The 16872-nt window shown below is 45.4% G+C and overlaps 2 protein-coding genes across 3 annotated transcripts; one reads left to right on the top strand and one right to left on the bottom strand.

Annotated features, from left to right (window-relative positions):
* The first annotated feature begins 73 nt into the window (after positions 1 to 73).
* ap1s2 (adaptor-related protein complex 1, sigma 2 subunit) lies at positions 74 to 11551 on the top strand. 2 transcript variants are annotated; one of them, XM_045698456.1, is made up of 6 exons: positions 74 to 348; positions 1180 to 1358; positions 2422 to 2530; positions 4386 to 4523; positions 9565 to 9573; positions 9769 to 11551. In XM_045698456.1, the coding sequence occupies exons 2-6, from the start codon at positions 1180 to 1182 to the stop codon at positions 9814 to 9816; spliced, it is 483 nt and encodes a 160-aa protein (XP_045554412.1). In that variant the 5' UTR covers positions 74 to 348; the 3' UTR covers positions 9817 to 11551.
* A 124-nt stretch (positions 11552 to 11675) lies between these two features.
* Positions 11676 to 16861, bottom strand: zrsr2 (zinc finger (CCCH type), RNA-binding motif and serine/arginine rich 2). Its single transcript, XM_014188679.2, has 11 exons — positions 16586 to 16861; positions 16279 to 16367; positions 16058 to 16127; positions 15399 to 15507; positions 15168 to 15254; positions 14631 to 14669; positions 14351 to 14463; positions 13856 to 14069; positions 13686 to 13741; positions 13447 to 13556; positions 11676 to 13307 (listed from the first exon to the last, which is right to left on the bottom strand). The coding sequence occupies exons 1-11, from the start codon at positions 16627 to 16629 to the stop codon at positions 12574 to 12576; spliced, it is 1665 nt and encodes a 554-aa protein (XP_014044154.2). The 5' UTR covers positions 16630 to 16861; the 3' UTR covers positions 11676 to 12573.
* Positions 16862 to 16872: the final 11 nt, after the last annotated feature.

Consider the following 16872-nt stretch of genomic DNA (forward strand, 5'->3'; position numbering starts at 1 on the left):
TGCCTGATTTGTTTTCGGCTTTGCTTTCTCTTTTACTTCGTGTGGTCTTTGTATCACCTCGGCATCATTCTGTTCAAGCTAATATTTTCATATTTTCAAAATACTTTGACTGATGCCGGTGCGACCCCACCTAGTCCATTTACATTCTGCACGCATAGTAAACAAGGACTGGGATAACGGAATATTTAAGCCAATCAAAAATCCGGACAGTAGATGTGTTAACCAATCAAAATAGATGTAACTGCATCCCCGCTGAACGCTTGACTTCACGGGGTGGACTGTACATTTCTATTGAATAGATCTGAATCAACAATTCATAGTGTTTTTGAGTCAACAATCAGGATAAAGGTACGTTTTACCTCCTTATTTGTTAGACCAGTCGTTGCAATTGCACATGTTGAACGAAAAAGCGTCCTGTGCTTCTGATAATGTCCACAAAAAGCCATTGAAAAAGTAGCTAGCTAGACATCCTTACTGTGCATGTTAGCTGCTAGCGCTAGTTACGCAAAGATTGTTCCTCTGTCCATCTCTGAGCTAGCTTTACACTCAAATTTGATGGATATACTGAGGGACATAAGCTACCTAACTAACAACAACTAGGCTAACTAGTTATATGACTGGGAAAATGTCTGTGTTTTGATAGGAAAATCCTCAGTTGGCTAGATAGTTAGACAGAGAAGACCATATGAGGTCTTGACTATGGAGAAGACCTTTCACTAGCTATGAAAGCAAACTACCATTTATGTTTTGCTACTTTACCTCCTTGCTCCAACATACACCCTCTCACCCTGCCTCTATTTATCACTTTACTGAACAGACTGGGTTCAAGTCTCCTGTGCTCCTTAAGACGGAATCATCCCGATGAGCTAAAGCCTACCAAACCACCTCTGTTACACTTGTATTGATCCTTGTCTCCTCTCATATCTCCTCTCACCTTCCTCCTTCCCACTCCTCTGTCCCCTATCATTCGCCCTTTCTCTCCTCGCCCCATCCCCTCTCCCTCCTCCTCCCATCCCCTCTCCCTCCTCTCCTCCCATCCCCTCTCCCTCCTCTGCCCTTCCCTCTGTCCTCTCCTCCATCCTCCTCTCATTCTCCCTCTCTCTCCTCCTGTCCTCTCCCCTGTCCCTCTCATTCTTTCTCCTCTCCTCTGTCCTCATCTCTTCTCCTCCCTCCCACTAGATGCAGTTCATGCTGCTGTTCAGTCGGCAGGGTAAGCTGCGGCTGCAGAAGTGGTATGTTCCCCTGTCAGACAAAGAGAGGAAGAAGATCTCCAGGGACCTGGTCCAGACCATTCTAGCCCGCAAGCCCAAGATGTGCTCCTTCCTGGAGTGGAGGGACCTAAAGATCGTCTATAAGAGGTCAGAGAAAGAAAGACAGACAGGCAAGGGGGTTAATGGTGGGAAATGATGTGCTCCTTCCTGGAGTGGAGGGACCTCAATATCATCTACAAGACAGACAGACAGGGTTAATGGGGGGAAATGTGGACTCCATCTGATAGTGTTGAGGTCAATTCAGGAAGGGAATTTCACAATCTTTGTTAAAGTTTTCACTTCCTGAAATTGCCGGTTTTGAAATCTAAATTGTAGTGTAGTCTCAAAGCACTATACTACAATTGTGCCAAGGTTTAGAAGGTTGGTTTTCAATAAGACTTTCCTGCTAGGGAGGCACCCTTACGGTTTTGTTTTCAGTCAGGGGGGCATTTTGTTACAGCACTCATTCTCAGAATGGTGAAGGCCATCTGATGCTTTTGTTATTCGTTATTATCCCTGCTGAACGAAAATATGTTTGTCAGAATGTGGCCCAAGGTTAGTGCCTTTGTTGTTTATCCCTGTATTATCCTGTCTTCCAGATACGCCAGCCTGTATTTCTGCTGCTTATCCCTGTGTTATCCTGTCTTCCAGATACGTCAGCCTGTATTTCTGTTGCTTATCCCTGTGTTATCCTGTCTTCCAGATACGCCAGCCTGTATTTCTGCTGCTTATCCCTGTATTATCCTGTCTTCCAGATACACCAGCCTGTATTTCTGTTGCTTATCCCTGTATTATCCTGTCTTCCAGATACGCCAGCCTGTATTTCTGCTGCTTATCTCTGTATTATCCTGTCTTCCAGATACGCCAGCCTGTATTTCTGCTGCTTATCCCTGTATTATCCTGTCTTCCAGATACACCAGCCTGTATTTCTGCTGCTTATCTCTGTATTATCCTGTCTTCCAGATACGCCAGCCTGTATTTCTGCTGCTTATCTCTGTATTATCCTGTCTTCCAGATACGCCAGCCTGTATTTCTGCTGCTTATCTCTGTATTATCCTGTCTTCCAGATACGCCAGCCTGTATTTCTGCTGCTTATCTCTGTATTATCCTGTCTTCCAGATACGCCAGCCTGTATTTCTGCTGCTTATCTCTGTATTATCCTGTCTTCCAGATACGCCAGCCTGTATTTCTGCTGTGCGGTGGAGGATCAGGACAATGAGCTCATCACGCTGGAGATCATCCACAGATACGTAGAGCTGCTGGATAAGTACTTTGGCAGTGTGAGTCTTCATATTTTACACTGCTACTGTTCTCTGTGGTCCTGTAGGTGTTCATGACAGTGGCCATATTGTTCTCTGTGTTTATGACAGTGGCCATATTGTTCTCTCTGTGGTCCTGTTGGTGTTCATGACAGTGGCCATATTGTTCTCTCTGTGGTCCTGTTGGTGTTCATGACAGTGGCCATATTGTTCTCTGTGTTCATGACAGTGGCGATATTGTTCTCTGTGTTTATGACAGTGGCCATATTGTTATCTGTGTTTATGACAGTGGCCATATTGTTATCTGTGTTTATGACAGTGGCCATATTGTTATCTGTGTTTATGACAGTGGCCATATTGTTATCTGTGTTTATGACAGTGGCCATATTGTTATCTGTGTTTATGACAGTGGCCATATTGTTATCTGTGTTTATGACAGTGGCCATATTGTTATCTGTGTTTATGACAGTGGCCATATTGTTATCTGTGTTTATGACAGTGGCCATATTGTTATCTGTGTTTATGACAGTGGCCATATTTGTGTTATCTGTGTTTATGACAGTGGCCATATGTTCTCTCAGTGTCGTGGGGTGTTATCTGTGTTTATGACAGTGGCCATATTGTTATCTGTGTTTATGACAGTGGCCATATTGTTATCTGTGTTCATGACAGTGGCCATATTGTTATCTGTGTTCATGACAGTGGCCATATTGTTATCTGTGGTCCTGTTGGTGTTATCTGTGTTTATGACAGTGGCCATACTGTTCTCTCAGTGGTCGTGTTGGTGTTATCTGTGTTTATGACAGTGGCCATACTGTTCTCTCAGTGGTCCTGTTGGTGTTATCTGTGTTTATGACAGTGGCCATATTGTTCTCTCTGTGGTCCTGTTGGTGTTCATGACAGTGGCCATATTGTTCTCTGTGTTCATGACAGTGGCCATATTGTTATCTCTGTTTATGACAGTAGCCATATTGTTATCTGTGTTTATGACAGTGGCCATATTGTTATCTGTGTTTATGACAGTGGCCATATTGTTATCTGTGTTTATGACAGTGGCCATATTGTTATCTGTGTTTATGACAGTGGCCATATTGTTATCTGTGTTTATGACAGTGGCCATATTGTTATCTGTGTTTATGACAGTGGCCATATTGTTATCTGTGTATATGACAGTGGCCATATTGTTATCTGTGTTTATGACAGTGGCCATATTGTTATCTGTGTTTATGACAGTGGCCATATTGTTATCTGTGTTTATGACAGTGGCCATATTGTTATCTGTGTTTATGACAGTGGCCATATTGTTATCTGTGTTTATGACAGTGGCCATATTGTTATCTGTGTTTATGACAGTGGCCATATTGTTATCTGTGTTTATGACAGTGGCCATATTGTTATCTGTGTTTATGACAGTGGCCATATTGTTATCTGTGTTTATGACAGTGGCCATATTGTTATCTGTGTTTATGACAGTGGCCATATTGTTATCTGTGTTCATGACAGTGGCCATATTGTTATCTGTGTTTATGACAGTGGCCATATTGTTATCTGTGTTTATGACAGTGGCCATATTGTTATCTGTGGTCCTGTTGGTGTTATCTGTGTTTATGACAGTGGCCATACTGTTCTCTCAGTGGTCGTGTTGGTGTTCATGACAGTGGCCATATTGTTATCTGTGTTTATGACAGTGGCCATACTGTTCTCTCAGTGGTCTGTAAGATGGGGAAGAAGTATACATGTTGTTATTGGAACAGGGTCTGGGTGTTCCTGTGTCTAATGGAGCTGTTCAAATCGCTTTACCATTTGGAATAAATACGTTGGACTAGGAAAACTAATCTTCCAATGTGTTCCCTCTTGGTGTCTGTCTCCATGTCAGGTGTGTGAGCTGGACATCATCTTTAACTTTGAGAAGGCCTACTTCATCCTGGATGAGTTCCTGCTAGGAGGAGAGGCTCAGGAGACCTCCAAGAAGAACGTACTGAAGGCTATAGAGCAGGCCGACCTGCTGCAGGAGGTAAGACTCCTCACTGACCCCTAACATCTGACCCCAACACTAACCCTGACCTCCAAGAAGAACGTACTGAAGACTATAGAGCAGGCCGACCTGCTGCAGGAGGTAAGACTCCTCACTGACCCCTAACATCTGACCCCAACACTAACCCTGACCTCCAAGAAGAACGTACTGAAGACTATAGAGCAGGCCGACCTGCTGCAGGAGGTAAGACTCCTCACTGACCCCTAACATCTGACCCCAACACTAACCCTGACCTCCAAGAAGAACGTACTGAAGGCTATCGAGCAGGCCGACCTGCTGCAGGAGGTAAGACTCCTCACTGACCCCTAACATCTGACCCCAACACTAACCCTGACCTCCAAGAAGAACGTACTGAAGACTATAGAGCTGGCCGACCTGCTGCAGGAGCTAAGACTCCCATCAGGGGGATCTGCTCTGGCCCTGACATCTCTGGGCTATGTCCTGGAGGAGTTGGTGTAATGATGACATCTCTGGGCTATGTCCTGGAGGAGTTGGTGTAATGATGACATCTCTGGGCTATGTCCTGGAGGAGTTGGTGTAATGATGACATCTCTGGGCTATGTCCTGGAGGAGTTGGTGTAATGATGACATCTCTGGGCTATGTCCTGGAGGAGTTGGTGTAATGATGACATCTCTGGGCTATGTCCTGGAGGAGTTGGTGGTATGATGACATCTCTGGGCTATGTCCTGGATGAGTTGGTGGAATGATGACATCTCTGGGCTATGTCCTGGATGAGTTGGTGGTATGATGACATCTCTGGGCTATGTCCTGGAGGAGTTGGTGTAATGATGACATCTCTGGGCTATGTCCTGGATGAGTTGGTGGTATGATGACATCTCTGGGCTACGTCCTGGAGGAGTTGGTGGTATGATGACATCTCTGGGCTATGTCCTGGAGGAGTTGGTGTAATGATGACATCTCTGGGCTATGTCCTGGATGAGTTGGTGGTATGATGACATCTCTGGGCTACGTCCTGGAGGAGTTGGTGGAATGATGACATCTCTGGGCTATGTCCTGGAGGAGTTGGTGTAATGATGACATCTCTGGGCTATGTCCTGGAGGAGTTGGTGTAATGATGACATCTCTGGGCTATGTCCTGGAGGAGTTGGTGTAATGATGACATCTCTGGGCTATGTCCTGGATGAGTTGGTGGTATGATGACATCTCTGGGCTACGTCCTGGAGGAGTTGGTGGTATGATGACATCTCTGGGCTATGTCCTGGAGGAGTTGGTGTTATGATGACATCTCTGGGCTATGTCCTGGAGGAGTTGGTGTAATGATGACATCTCTGGGCTATGTCCTGGAGGAGTTGGTGTAATGATGACATCTCTGGGCTATGTCCTGGAGGAGTTGGTGTAATGATGACATCTCTGGGCTATGTCCTGGAGGAGTTGGTGTAATGATGACATCTCTGGGCTATGTCCTGGAGGAGTTGGTGTAATGATGACATCTCTGGGCTATGTCCTGGATGAGTTGGTGGTATGATGACATCTCTGGGCTATGTCCTGGATGAGTTGGTGTAATGATGACATCTCTGGGCTATGTCCTGGATGAGTTGGTGTAATGATGACATCTCTGGGCTATGTCCTGGATGAGTTGGTGGTATGATGACATCTCTGGGCTATGTCCTGGATGAGTTGGTGGTATGATGACATCTCTGGGCTATGTCCTGGATGAGTTGGTGTAATGATGACATCTCTGGGCTATGCCCTGGATGAGTTGGTGTAATGATGACATCTCTGGGCTATGTCCTGGAGGAGTTGGTGTAATGATGACATCTCTGGGCTATGTCCTGGATGAGTTGGTGTAATGATGACATCTCTGGGCTATGCCCTGGATGAGTTGGTGTAATGATGACATCTCTGGGCTATGTCCTGGATGAGTTGGTGTAATGATGACATCTCTGGGCTATGTCCTGGATGAGTTGGTGTAATGATGACATCTCTGGGCTATGCCCTGGAGGAGTTGGTGTAATGATGACATCTCTGGGCTATGTCCTGGATGAGTTGGTGTAATGATGACATCTCTGGGCTATGTCCTGGATGAGTTGGTGTAATGATGACATCTCTGGGCTATGTCCTGGATGAGTTGGTGTAATGATGACATCTCTGGGCTATGTCCTGGATGAGTTGGTGTAATGATGACATCTCTGGGCTATGTCCTGGATGAGTTGGTGTAATGATGACATCTCTGGGCTATGTCCTGGAGGAGTTGGTGTAATGATGACATCTCTGGGCTATGTCCTGGAGGAGTTGGTGTAATGATGACATCTCTGGGCTATGTCCTGGATGAATTGGTGGTATGGCCTTTTTCTCTCTCCATCTCTCTGATTCCTATATGTCATTCTTGACTTTAGATTTGCGTTAAAAGCGTTTGTCTATAGTACTACTGTATTTAGGCTAATGTTATTCGTCTGGCAGCCTGTCGGTGGCATTGGTATTCCAGGTACTCCCACCGCCTGCATCCACATGACTGAGCTATGGGAACCTCCCCAGGGTTGGCTGTCTGAGCTCTCACTGCCTGCATCCACAGCCACATGACTGAGCTATGGGAACCTCCCCAGGGTTGGCTGTCTGAGCTCTCACTGCCTGCATCCACAGCCACATGACTGAGCTATGGGAACCTCCCCAGGGTTGGCAGTCTGAGCTCTCACTGCCTGCATCCACAGCCATATGACTGAGCTATGGGAACCTCCCCAGGGTTGGCTGTCTGAGCTCTCACTGCCTGCATCCACAGCCATATGACTGAGCTATGGGAACCTCCCCAGGGTTGGCTGTCTGAGCTCTCACTGCCTGCATCCACAGCCACATGACTGAGCTATGGGAACCTCCCCAGGGTTGGCTGTCTGAGCTCTCACTGCCTGCATCCACAGCCATATGACTGAGCTGTGGGAAGCTCCCCAGGGTTGGCTGTCTGAGCTCTCACTGCCTGCATCCACAGCCATATGACTGAGCTGTGGGAACCTCCCCAGGGTTGGCTGTCTGAGCTCACACTGCCTGCATCCACAGCCATATGACTGAGCTGTTGGAAGCACCCCAGGGTTGGCTGTCTGAGCTCACACTGCCTGCATCCACAGCCATGTGACTGAGCTGTGGGAACCTCCCCAGGGTTGGCTGTCTGAGCTCTCACTGCCTGCATCCACAGCCATGTGACTGAGCTGTGGGAACCTCCCCAGGGTTGGCTGTCTGAGCTCACACTGCCTGCATCCACAGCCATATGACTGAGCTGTGGGAACCTCCCCAGGGTTGGCTGTCTGAGCTCTCACTGCCTGCATCCACAGCCATATGACTGAGCTGTGGGAACCTCCCCAGGGTTGGCTGTCTGAGCTCTCACTGCCTCTGTTCATAAAGAGGGCTTCACTCACTATTCAGCTCTCATTCATGACTACCATCAGCATGAAACACTGGAGAATCTGACTGCCAGACAGGGGTGGGGGGGTACTTTTCCGGTCTAATCCACCCTTTTCATTAGAATTGTTCGAACTAAAACAATAAAGCTGCATAATATTTTTTTTCCAGGGCAAGTCTTTCTATCTTGTACGTGTAGCTAAAGAGTTTGTGCTCGAAGAAGGATTATTTCTGTTTTAGGTTTGATAATGTTTACTAGTTTAAACAAGGCTTGGTTAACAATGTGACAGAATCGATGCGAGCGCTTCAATGGGACAGAAGGCGACGTGTTGTGATTCTGGATGGTCAGATGGCAACAATGAATAGTAAGTAGGTGGCTCGTTTCAACTAGTTCAATCTTGTTCTGTCAACAGAGCTCGGTGCTTATTATGGGATGTATTAGGGTACGAAATCCGACTTTTTGGATATAGTGTTAGTGATATGTTAGAGAAAGACCCCACTGATCGATTGAGAATATGAAGAATCACATTTGTCTTGGTAAAATGTATTTTATAACAAAGGAAGTGAAATGCAATCACCAAAGCGCGTTATGGACACCCTTTGTGTTTGAGAGACAAGTGCACATTTGATGTTTTCGTTGGAATATAGTTTCCATGTTGTGAACGGTCTAATGAAAAAAGAAGGATCGCGCTCTCCCAGAACAAGCTTGGCTGGTGCGTTAACCCGCGAATTCAGACAAACACCAATAAGCCAACCACGTCTCTGCTAAACAACCATCTATTGGTTAGCTCACTGAGCCTGGCAGTCATACACATATGAAACGAATGAGGTGGTCAGTGCAGCACAATGCACACAACACTAAATGCTTTACCAAGCTAACTATCTGGCCACTGTCGCTAGTAACATAATTAAATCACAATGGATTAGTTTTCATGAAGCAGCAGCCTGTAGCCGTCTGCCGAGAGTCCCTTTACTTAGCTAGCTAGCGAATCATGCTAACCATTTAGCTAAGGTTAGCCAGCTAGCTAAAAGTCTATGTATGGGCTGTATGCGATTATGGAGAGTGAATAAAAAATATATATATCTTGCTAGCTCGTTATCTAGCTGTGGCCATCTGGCTAGTATCAAAAAGGGCATTCTACAACAGTAGCAACGATTGTGCAGCTAGCTAACGTTGACTAGACTAGACCATAAAGCAACACACACGGACATCCATTGCCAAACAACGCTATTGCCATCTTCTGGTTTGGAGTATTTTAACGAGACTGAGGACTTCGCTGTGTGACAACTCTGTTCAGAGGTGCTAAGTACTGTCAGCAGGCAAACATTTGACAATCCTACCGATGTGCCTGAGCTATTATTGATTAAATGCCTTGTTAATAGCCCAATTTTGAAGCCACAACTAATGTCTGGATTGGACATTTTGTGCCTTTCCTTTATTGCTCATTTGGAACACAGGAGGTTTGTGGCACCATAATTGGGGAGGACAGGCTCATGGTAATGGCTTGAGCGGAACACATGATTTGATACCATTCCATTCGCTCCATTGCAGCCATTTTATTATGAGCCGTCCTCCCCTCAGCAGCCTCCACTGATTTAGACCAGCTGTTCTAGCGGTCAGTTGTATTCAAACAGTGCTTTTCTCTCTCTCCGTGCTTCACCTCCTGCTAGGATGCCAAAGTAAGTGTTAACTCTACCTGATATGCTTTATTTAATAGTGGCGTTGGAGCAGTTACTCAAGTCATTGCATTTAGGCTTTAAACACCTTTTTTCTTGTGTGCACTCCATAAACCAATCAAACTGGTCCGTCTTCAGACTGACTAGAGTGTCTTATCCTTCTCACCTATCCTCTTGTCTGTTTCCTCCCGCCTTTAGGAAGCTGAAGCCCCACGGAGTGTCCTGGAGGAGATTGGCCTGACATAAACTCCCTCCCTCCATCACTGACCCAACTATCTCCCTCTCTCTTTACTCTCTCTCCTCACGGGGGCCCAAACATCTTGTTCTCTCCTTTAATGTGATGTAGTGTTGTCTTGTACTAAAACTCTTATCACGTTAATGTTACTTGTGCCAACTGTCTGTTCCTTTTTTTTGTACCTTGTCAACACTCACCTTTTGAAACCCCTAGGGTATATGCAGCCAGTAGCCACAAACTACACCAATAATAACTGAAATCTCACCCACCTTCCTTAAGTCAGTGTTTTGTTGTACATGACATGTCTGTGACGGGCATTTTAACTTCAGTCTAGTCTCGAGAACTTAAAACAATTCAAAGTATATCATAAAGAGTAAGAAACCCCATTTTACTTAAATGGGATGTTCACAAGTAAGCAAAACGATGTCAGTATTTTTAAGAAGTGTTACAGTTTAAAGTATTCATGTTCATTCTTTCATTGTTTGACCAAAGAACACTGTGTTATAATCATATTGTTTTGAAGATAAATGGTGTTTAGGGAAAAATGTGCTCTCTCAGGGTTGGGGTCAATTCTATTTCAATTCCAATCAATTAAGAAAGTAAACCAATTTACAATTTTTACTCATTGAAAATCTTTGAAGGAAATGTGCATTGGAATATCAGTGTATTCCTGAATTTAAATGGAATTGACCCAAGCCTTGCTTTGTATAGCCTGAGTCCCAGATCTTTGTGCTGCCTTGCTACCTCCTATGTCATTCAGTTGGGAAGACAGCACAAACACACCTGGGACTCCTCCCATTCTGCATGCTTTAAAAGGCAAGGGAAGAGTAACACTGGGGACTCCGCATGCTTTAAAAGGCAAGGGAAGAGTAACACTGGGGACTCCGCCCACTCTGCATGCTTTAAAAGGCAAGGGAAGAGTAACACTGGGGACTCCGCCCACTCTGCATGCTTTAAAAGGCAAGGGAAGAGTAACACTGGGGACTCCGCCCACTCTGCATGCTTTAAAAGGCAAGGGAAGAGTAACACTGGGGACTCCGCCCACTCTGCATGCTTTAAAAGGCAAGGGAAGAGTAACACCAGTGAAAATGAACAAAAAGGGATTCTGTTACTAATCAAACTTCTATTTGTCACACAATGTTTTAACTGTCAATGAAAATGCATTTAGGGCTTGTTTCGTAGCCTGGTTCTGAACTGAATTGTTCTGTTCATGAAGCGATTGTGAAACTGGAATATTCAGTTTGAATCATAACAGGCTACTTGTTATGAGGAAGGTTGTGACAATTGAAGCACAAATCATGAGGTACTCCCACTATATCACTGCCTGTGCTTAGTGCACACGGACATGACCAGTTATTGAATTGTTTACAAAAACCATGGGTTAAAGAAGCCTAAACCTGTTGCAATTCCCTGTCTACCGTACAGACTGCTCCTCCTTTACCAATGACCAGAATGGTGTCCTGTTAGGACATTTAATGTTCTCTGTATCTGTCAGCTTCTACTGTATTTGCTCTTTAACTGTGGTGACATCCCAAATGGCACTCTATTCCCTACATAGTGCACTACTTTTGGCCAGAGCCCTATGAAGAAGTGCACTATATAGGGAATAGGGCACCGTGTCTTGCTCCTATGTACATTATGAATCATTTCAAAGTATTGCATTTCTTTTACAGACAACTGTCACTACTTCAGTTCTCTCAAATACTGTAAATCATTAAAACAATAAATGTCTATGGATTAGCAGAATGGTTGTTTTGCCTGGGCTTTTTTCCCCCCACAGAAAATGTAAAGTGTGTGTGGAAGAAACAAGGTTCAATTGGAGGTCAAAGAGCAAATGCTCTCAAGTTAGCTTTGGCAATAAAAATATACATAATGTATAAAAACATTTAATTGTCACATCTTACATTCGGAACAAACTAACATTCGTAAAAGCTAGGTTGAGCAGTGCATTGGTGAACATTGAAATGAAAACAATGCATAAACAGTGTACCCTTCAAAATGGCCATAGCAGTCACGGTGAAGTCCATACAGAACACATTTAATTCCACTATGGTTCGTCAGGAGAATCAGGCAGCGTCTCAGGTCGATCCTGTTCACATTCCTCTTCAGGCACACTGGGTAGAGAGGGATACTCCTGCTTGAGGAAGATACTATGGAGGTCTGGGGAGAGTGTGTTGTCCGTGGCCCCAGGAGTCTGAGCGATGTCCACATCCCCAGGGCTAGGAGAGGGGACAATAGGTGGACAGGGATCCTCAGCCTCCTTTTTGACCTGGGTCTGTATGTCTGAAGTGACTGCATTGGCATTATCAAGAGACTCAGACAACATGAGACTAAGTATGGCATTTACCCTAGCAGTCTCCTGGGCAGTGTTGTCTACATCCACAGTCTTCTGGGTAGTGTTGTCTACATCATGAGGAGTCTGTGTACTGCTGTCTAAGTCAAGGTTTGGAGAGGGTTTCTCCTCCCCCTCGTCCAAAGACTCCTTCCCTGACTCTGCAGATGAACTCTGACCCCCAGGCGACTGGCTCTTCTTGTCCCTCTTGGGTTTCCTCCTCTTGCTCTTCTTCTTTTTGCTTTTTTTGGAGTGTTTGTGGCGTGGTGGCGCTGTGGCGCTGCTGTCGTCGGCTGGCTGCTTGTCTTTTTGGGATGTTTTCCCGGGGCTCCTGCTCCCCTGTCTCTTCCTCTTAGAGGACTCTCCGGGGCTCCTGCTCCCCTGTCTCTTCCTCTTAGAGGACTCTCCGGGGCTCCTGCTCCCCTGTCTCTTCCTCTTAGAGGACTCTCCGGGCTCCTGCTCCCCTGTCTCTTCCTCTTAGAGGACTCTCCGGGGCTCCTGCTCCCTGTCTCTTCCTCTTAGAGGACTCTCCGGGGCTCCTGCTCCCCTGTCTCTTCCTCTTAGAGGACTCTCCGGGGCTCCTGCTCCCCTGTCTCTTCCTCTTAGAGGACTCTCCGGGGCTCCTGCTCCCCTGTCTCTTCCTCTTAGAGGACTCTCCGGGGCTCCTGCTCCCCTGTCTCTTCCTTTTGGAGGACTCTCCGGGGCTGGCTGATCTGGATCTCCCCCTACTAGCCTCTGTGGGTGAACCCTTCCACCCCTCTCTCTTGCTCCCACCTCGGTCTCTGCTCCCATCCCGCCTGTCTCTGTCCCTGCTCCTGCCTCTGTCCCTCCTATCTCTGTCCCTACTCCTCGACCTGGGTCTTGTACTGGTACGACTGGTCCAGGACCTGTCACTCTGAACACTAGCTCTCCTTTGGGCTATTCTGCTTTCCCTGCTCCTACTCCTCCTGCTCCTCTCCCCCCGTCGGCTCTGTGACCTCTCGGTCCAGGAGGAGCGGTTACTCCTCTCAGAGAACCGTCCCCCAGTGAAAGACCCTGTACCCCCTCCTCCCCGGTCGGGGGACATGTGCAGGTCCCTGTCCGCCTCCCAGAACTCATTTCCAGGGTTCCGGTACACGTGCAGGAAGTTGCAGTGCTTTCCTTTCGGACACTTCTGTCGGTCAAACAAACCTGTGGAGGATCACGGCAATCAAACAAATACTAGGGTCTTAATAATATACACAACTTATGACTAGCATAATTCTGTAAAAATCAGTGTAGGTAGGTGTATTGTGGTTCTCAGTTGTACTTTTGTGTTCCATTCACTCACCACATATAGCAGTCTTCCATCTGGTGACAGGAGAGAACTCACACTGGAGCTGTTTACCAGCGTACCATCTTCCATTGAACATCATGAAGGCCTCTCTGCACTGCTCCTCTCTAAAGACAGACAGCAAAGAGAAAATAGGCCGTAAAGATACACTACTTGATTACTAAAAATTGAGAAACACCATTGTTTCTTCACCTACAAAACTTAGACCATTTTCACAAGTTGCTTAGTTTACTTACGTGTCAAACTGGACATAAACATTTCCTCTCAAATGTGGCTCAAAGTTGCAGCTGACCTGAAGACAGAGACAAAACGAGAGAGAAGTTTGATTCATTGCCCCTCAGAGTGGATAGGTCTCATTTCCATTGAATCACTCCTTCCAGTCCAGCAAGACAAACATCATATTCACCTTAAACTGCACCACCTTGCCAGCAGTCCTGAACTCAGGAAGTACATCCTCATAGAAATCCACAAACTGCTGTTGCACCTCCTCCTCGCTGTGCTCCAAACAGGCGTCTGTATCGTAGTCGTCCCGTGACCTCTGGTCCATCCCGAAAGTCGCAAACATCCCCCGGATCATCAGAGTAGGGCTGGCCGGGGGGTGGACATGCTTACGAGAGCACCTGACCAATCAGGTAAGCAGAAGAGTTCATTAGTTGAACGCTAATATAAAGAGGATATGGTATACAAATGACTGTGTGCTATGCAGTATTCTGAAAGATGAGCCTCATTTGAGGAAAATTAACAAGAATGCACTTCCCAGGACTCCCTGGAAAATGGTGGTGGACTATCCTAGCTAAAAATAATATTAAAAACAAAAAATTATAAAATAATAAAAAAATTATTATAATTATAAAAATACAATAAAAAATTAAATGTGTTCCTATTTAGAACCATTACCGACCTGTCGCCAAAGCGGCAGGCTCCAGTTTTGAGGAAGAAGGGGCAGTTAGCCCGGTCTTGCTCCGTACCAAAATCTGGAGCCTCAGGGTTTCTCCAGGGACCCCCATTCTCCAGCTACACTCAAAACAGGAAGTAGAATAGGTTTGTTTCTTTAATAATTGCAAACTCATCCTTGTGTAACACCTAACTGGTTTACAGAAAATGTTCCATCAAAGATGGTCAAGACTGTTTTCCAAACATAAACTGGGTATGCAATATGCATTTGGTTTGTTTTTTCATACCTGACTCTCAGCCTGGTCCAACATTTTCTGTACAGCTTCCTATAAATGGTGCAAACATAGGATGGGCTGGTGAAAACCTGCAGTGGCATATCTGGATATCTGTTACTGCAAGTCAAGAATCTCTTAGCAGTGGTTGAAAGCGAGCCACAAAATATATGTCTTTGTACAAAGACACTAGACATAAGAACTGCAAAGGTGTGTGTGTGTGCATTTTGTCCCTGAGCAGTATGAGAATAACCAGATGACATGAGGAAACAAATCCAGAGATAAAAGATACATCCTTGTCCCATGGCAGCACAGACCTGTAGGAGTGTCCCTCTGTGTGCATCTTAGTTAAGGTCTTTGCGTGTATCACAGTTAAGGAAAAACACGTGGATACAAGTGGATGTCTGAGGCAAAACACTTCTTTCACACACAAAAGGCACATTATTGTGTAATATTTCTTAAAAAGTTCAAACCATTATGTGACCAAAATACAAAAGGAAGAGGATATGTAGCTCTTCCATTGTGCGTTTATCCTCCTGGCGCACGTTTCACCTCTCTGTCTCTCTTCTCCTGTTGCTTCTGCTCCTTCTCCTCTTCCTCTCTCCTCTGCTGGGCCTCCCATTCCTGCTTTATCCTCGCCTGCAGACATGGAAAGCGGTTACAGACATTATTTCAGTGAAGCATGGGGGGGGCACCCTATTCCCTTTATAGTGCACTTCTTTTGGCCTGAGTTCTGGTTAAACTTAGGGAATAGGGTGCCATTTTACATTGTGAGTTCTGTACCTCTTCTTCCTCCTGTCTCTTCCTTGCAGCGTCTTCCCTCTCCCACCGGAGTCTGAATTCCTGCTGGGCCAGCTTCTCCCTCTCCAGCCACTCCTGGTCTAGTCGCCGTCTGATTCAAATCAAATTTTATTTGTCACATGTGCCGAATACAACAGGTGTAGACCTTACCGTGAAATGCTTACTTACAAGACCTTAACCAACAATGCAGTTCAAAAAAGTTACAAATATTTACTTGATTTAAAAAATAAAAAATCTATCAAAAAGTAACACAATACATTTACATAATGAGGCAATATACAGGGGGTACCAGTACCGAGTCAATGTGTGGGGGTACAGGTTAGTCGAGGTAATTTGTAAAGTGACTATGCATGGATAATAAACAGTGAGTAGCAGCAGTGTAAAAACTAAGGGGGGGGGCATTTGATTCATTGTTTAGCAGTCTTATGGCTTGGGGGTAGAAGCTGTTAATTAAGGAGCCTTTTGGTCCTAGACTTGGCACTCCAGTACAGCTTGCCATGTGGTAGCAGAGAGAACAGTCTATGACTTGGGTGACTGGAGTCTGACAATTCTTTGAATACAGGACACATGAAACAATATTACAGACCGTGAAAAAAAATGGCCATTGCTTATCAACTTATAACTGTAGAAATATTTGCTACCTTTCTTCCTCAGCCTTCCTTTCCTCTTCATCATCATCATCTTGTTCTGGTGGAGAATCATCTCCATTTTCTAAGTGTTTAGGGAGATGAATTAGAGCTCGTCAGTGGATGGTTAGACATTCAGAATACATAGTCCCCGTCGGGAATGATGCTGATAAACAACTGGCTAGTAGTAGAGAGAATATCATGTAGGATTTTCAAATAAAACCACTGTGACATACCACCAGATTCTCTGATTTGGGCTTTGGCGAGGGCTTGGCGTTTTCGTTTTCTTCTTTCTTTCTTCTTCAAAGATGCCCTGCGTTTTTGACTGTGGGGAAATATAACAAGGCATGGGCTGTCTAAATTACTATCTATTCAGTGTTTGTCAACACAGACACTGCGAGCTTGCTAACGTTAGTTATCTACTTGACTACCGTATCTAACTAGCTTACAGCACTACGGTGTGATTCTTTGGCACCACCATGCATATCAATTAAGTTTACATGACATAACAACATCAGCTTAACGCCAATTATCTTAACATACCCCAATGACGGTGCGGACACCGCAGAAGGAATTGATGCTGCCATTTTGCAGAAAACTCATTCAATTCGTCAGGGGTCAAAGTTGAAAATGTCCCTCTTCGTTTGAAATGTTTGTCAAAATCGTTTCAAACGAATATGACTTGCACCGAATGAATCGTTCCGCTGTACTGTCGCCATAAACGTTTACATTTGTCTTCGAAAATGTTCAGCGAACGCATTAATTCTTCGATCATACGATGATAAATAACTTCCTGGTCATGTCTGCGCACGCGCCGTTACTACGTGTTT

This window comes from Salmo salar, chromosome ssa17 (assembly GCF_905237065.1).
Source record: "Salmo salar chromosome ssa17, Ssal_v3.1, whole genome shotgun sequence".
Taxonomy (NCBI): domain Eukaryota; kingdom Metazoa; phylum Chordata; class Actinopteri; order Salmoniformes; family Salmonidae; genus Salmo; species Salmo salar.

Bases quoted from the DNA above. Each gene is read 5' to 3' on its own strand.
- ap1s2 (XM_045698456.1), top strand. From the start codon at position 1,180: ATGCAGTTCATGCTGCTGTTCAGTCGGCAGGGTAAGCTGCGGCTGCAG. The intron at 1,359-2,421 runs GTCAGAGAAAGA...CCTGTCTTCCAG, and splicing joins CTAAAGATCGTCTATAAGAG to ATACGCCAGCCTGTATTTCT. The intron at 2,531-4,385 runs GTGAGTCTTCAT...TCTCCATGTCAG, and splicing joins TGGATAAGTACTTTGGCAGT to GTGTGTGAGCTGGACATCAT.
- zrsr2 (XM_014188679.2), bottom strand. From the start codon at position 16,629: ATGGCAGCATCAATTCCTTCTGCGGTGTCCGCACCGTCATTGGG. The intron at 13,742-13,855 runs GTGAATATGATG...CTCTGTCTTCAG, and splicing joins GCAAGGTGGTGCAGTTTAAG to GTCAGCTGCAACTTTGAGCC. The intron at 13,557-13,685 runs GTAAGTAAACTA...GTCTGTCTTTAG, and splicing joins GTTTATGTCCAGTTTGACAC to AGAGGAGCAGTGCAGAGAGG.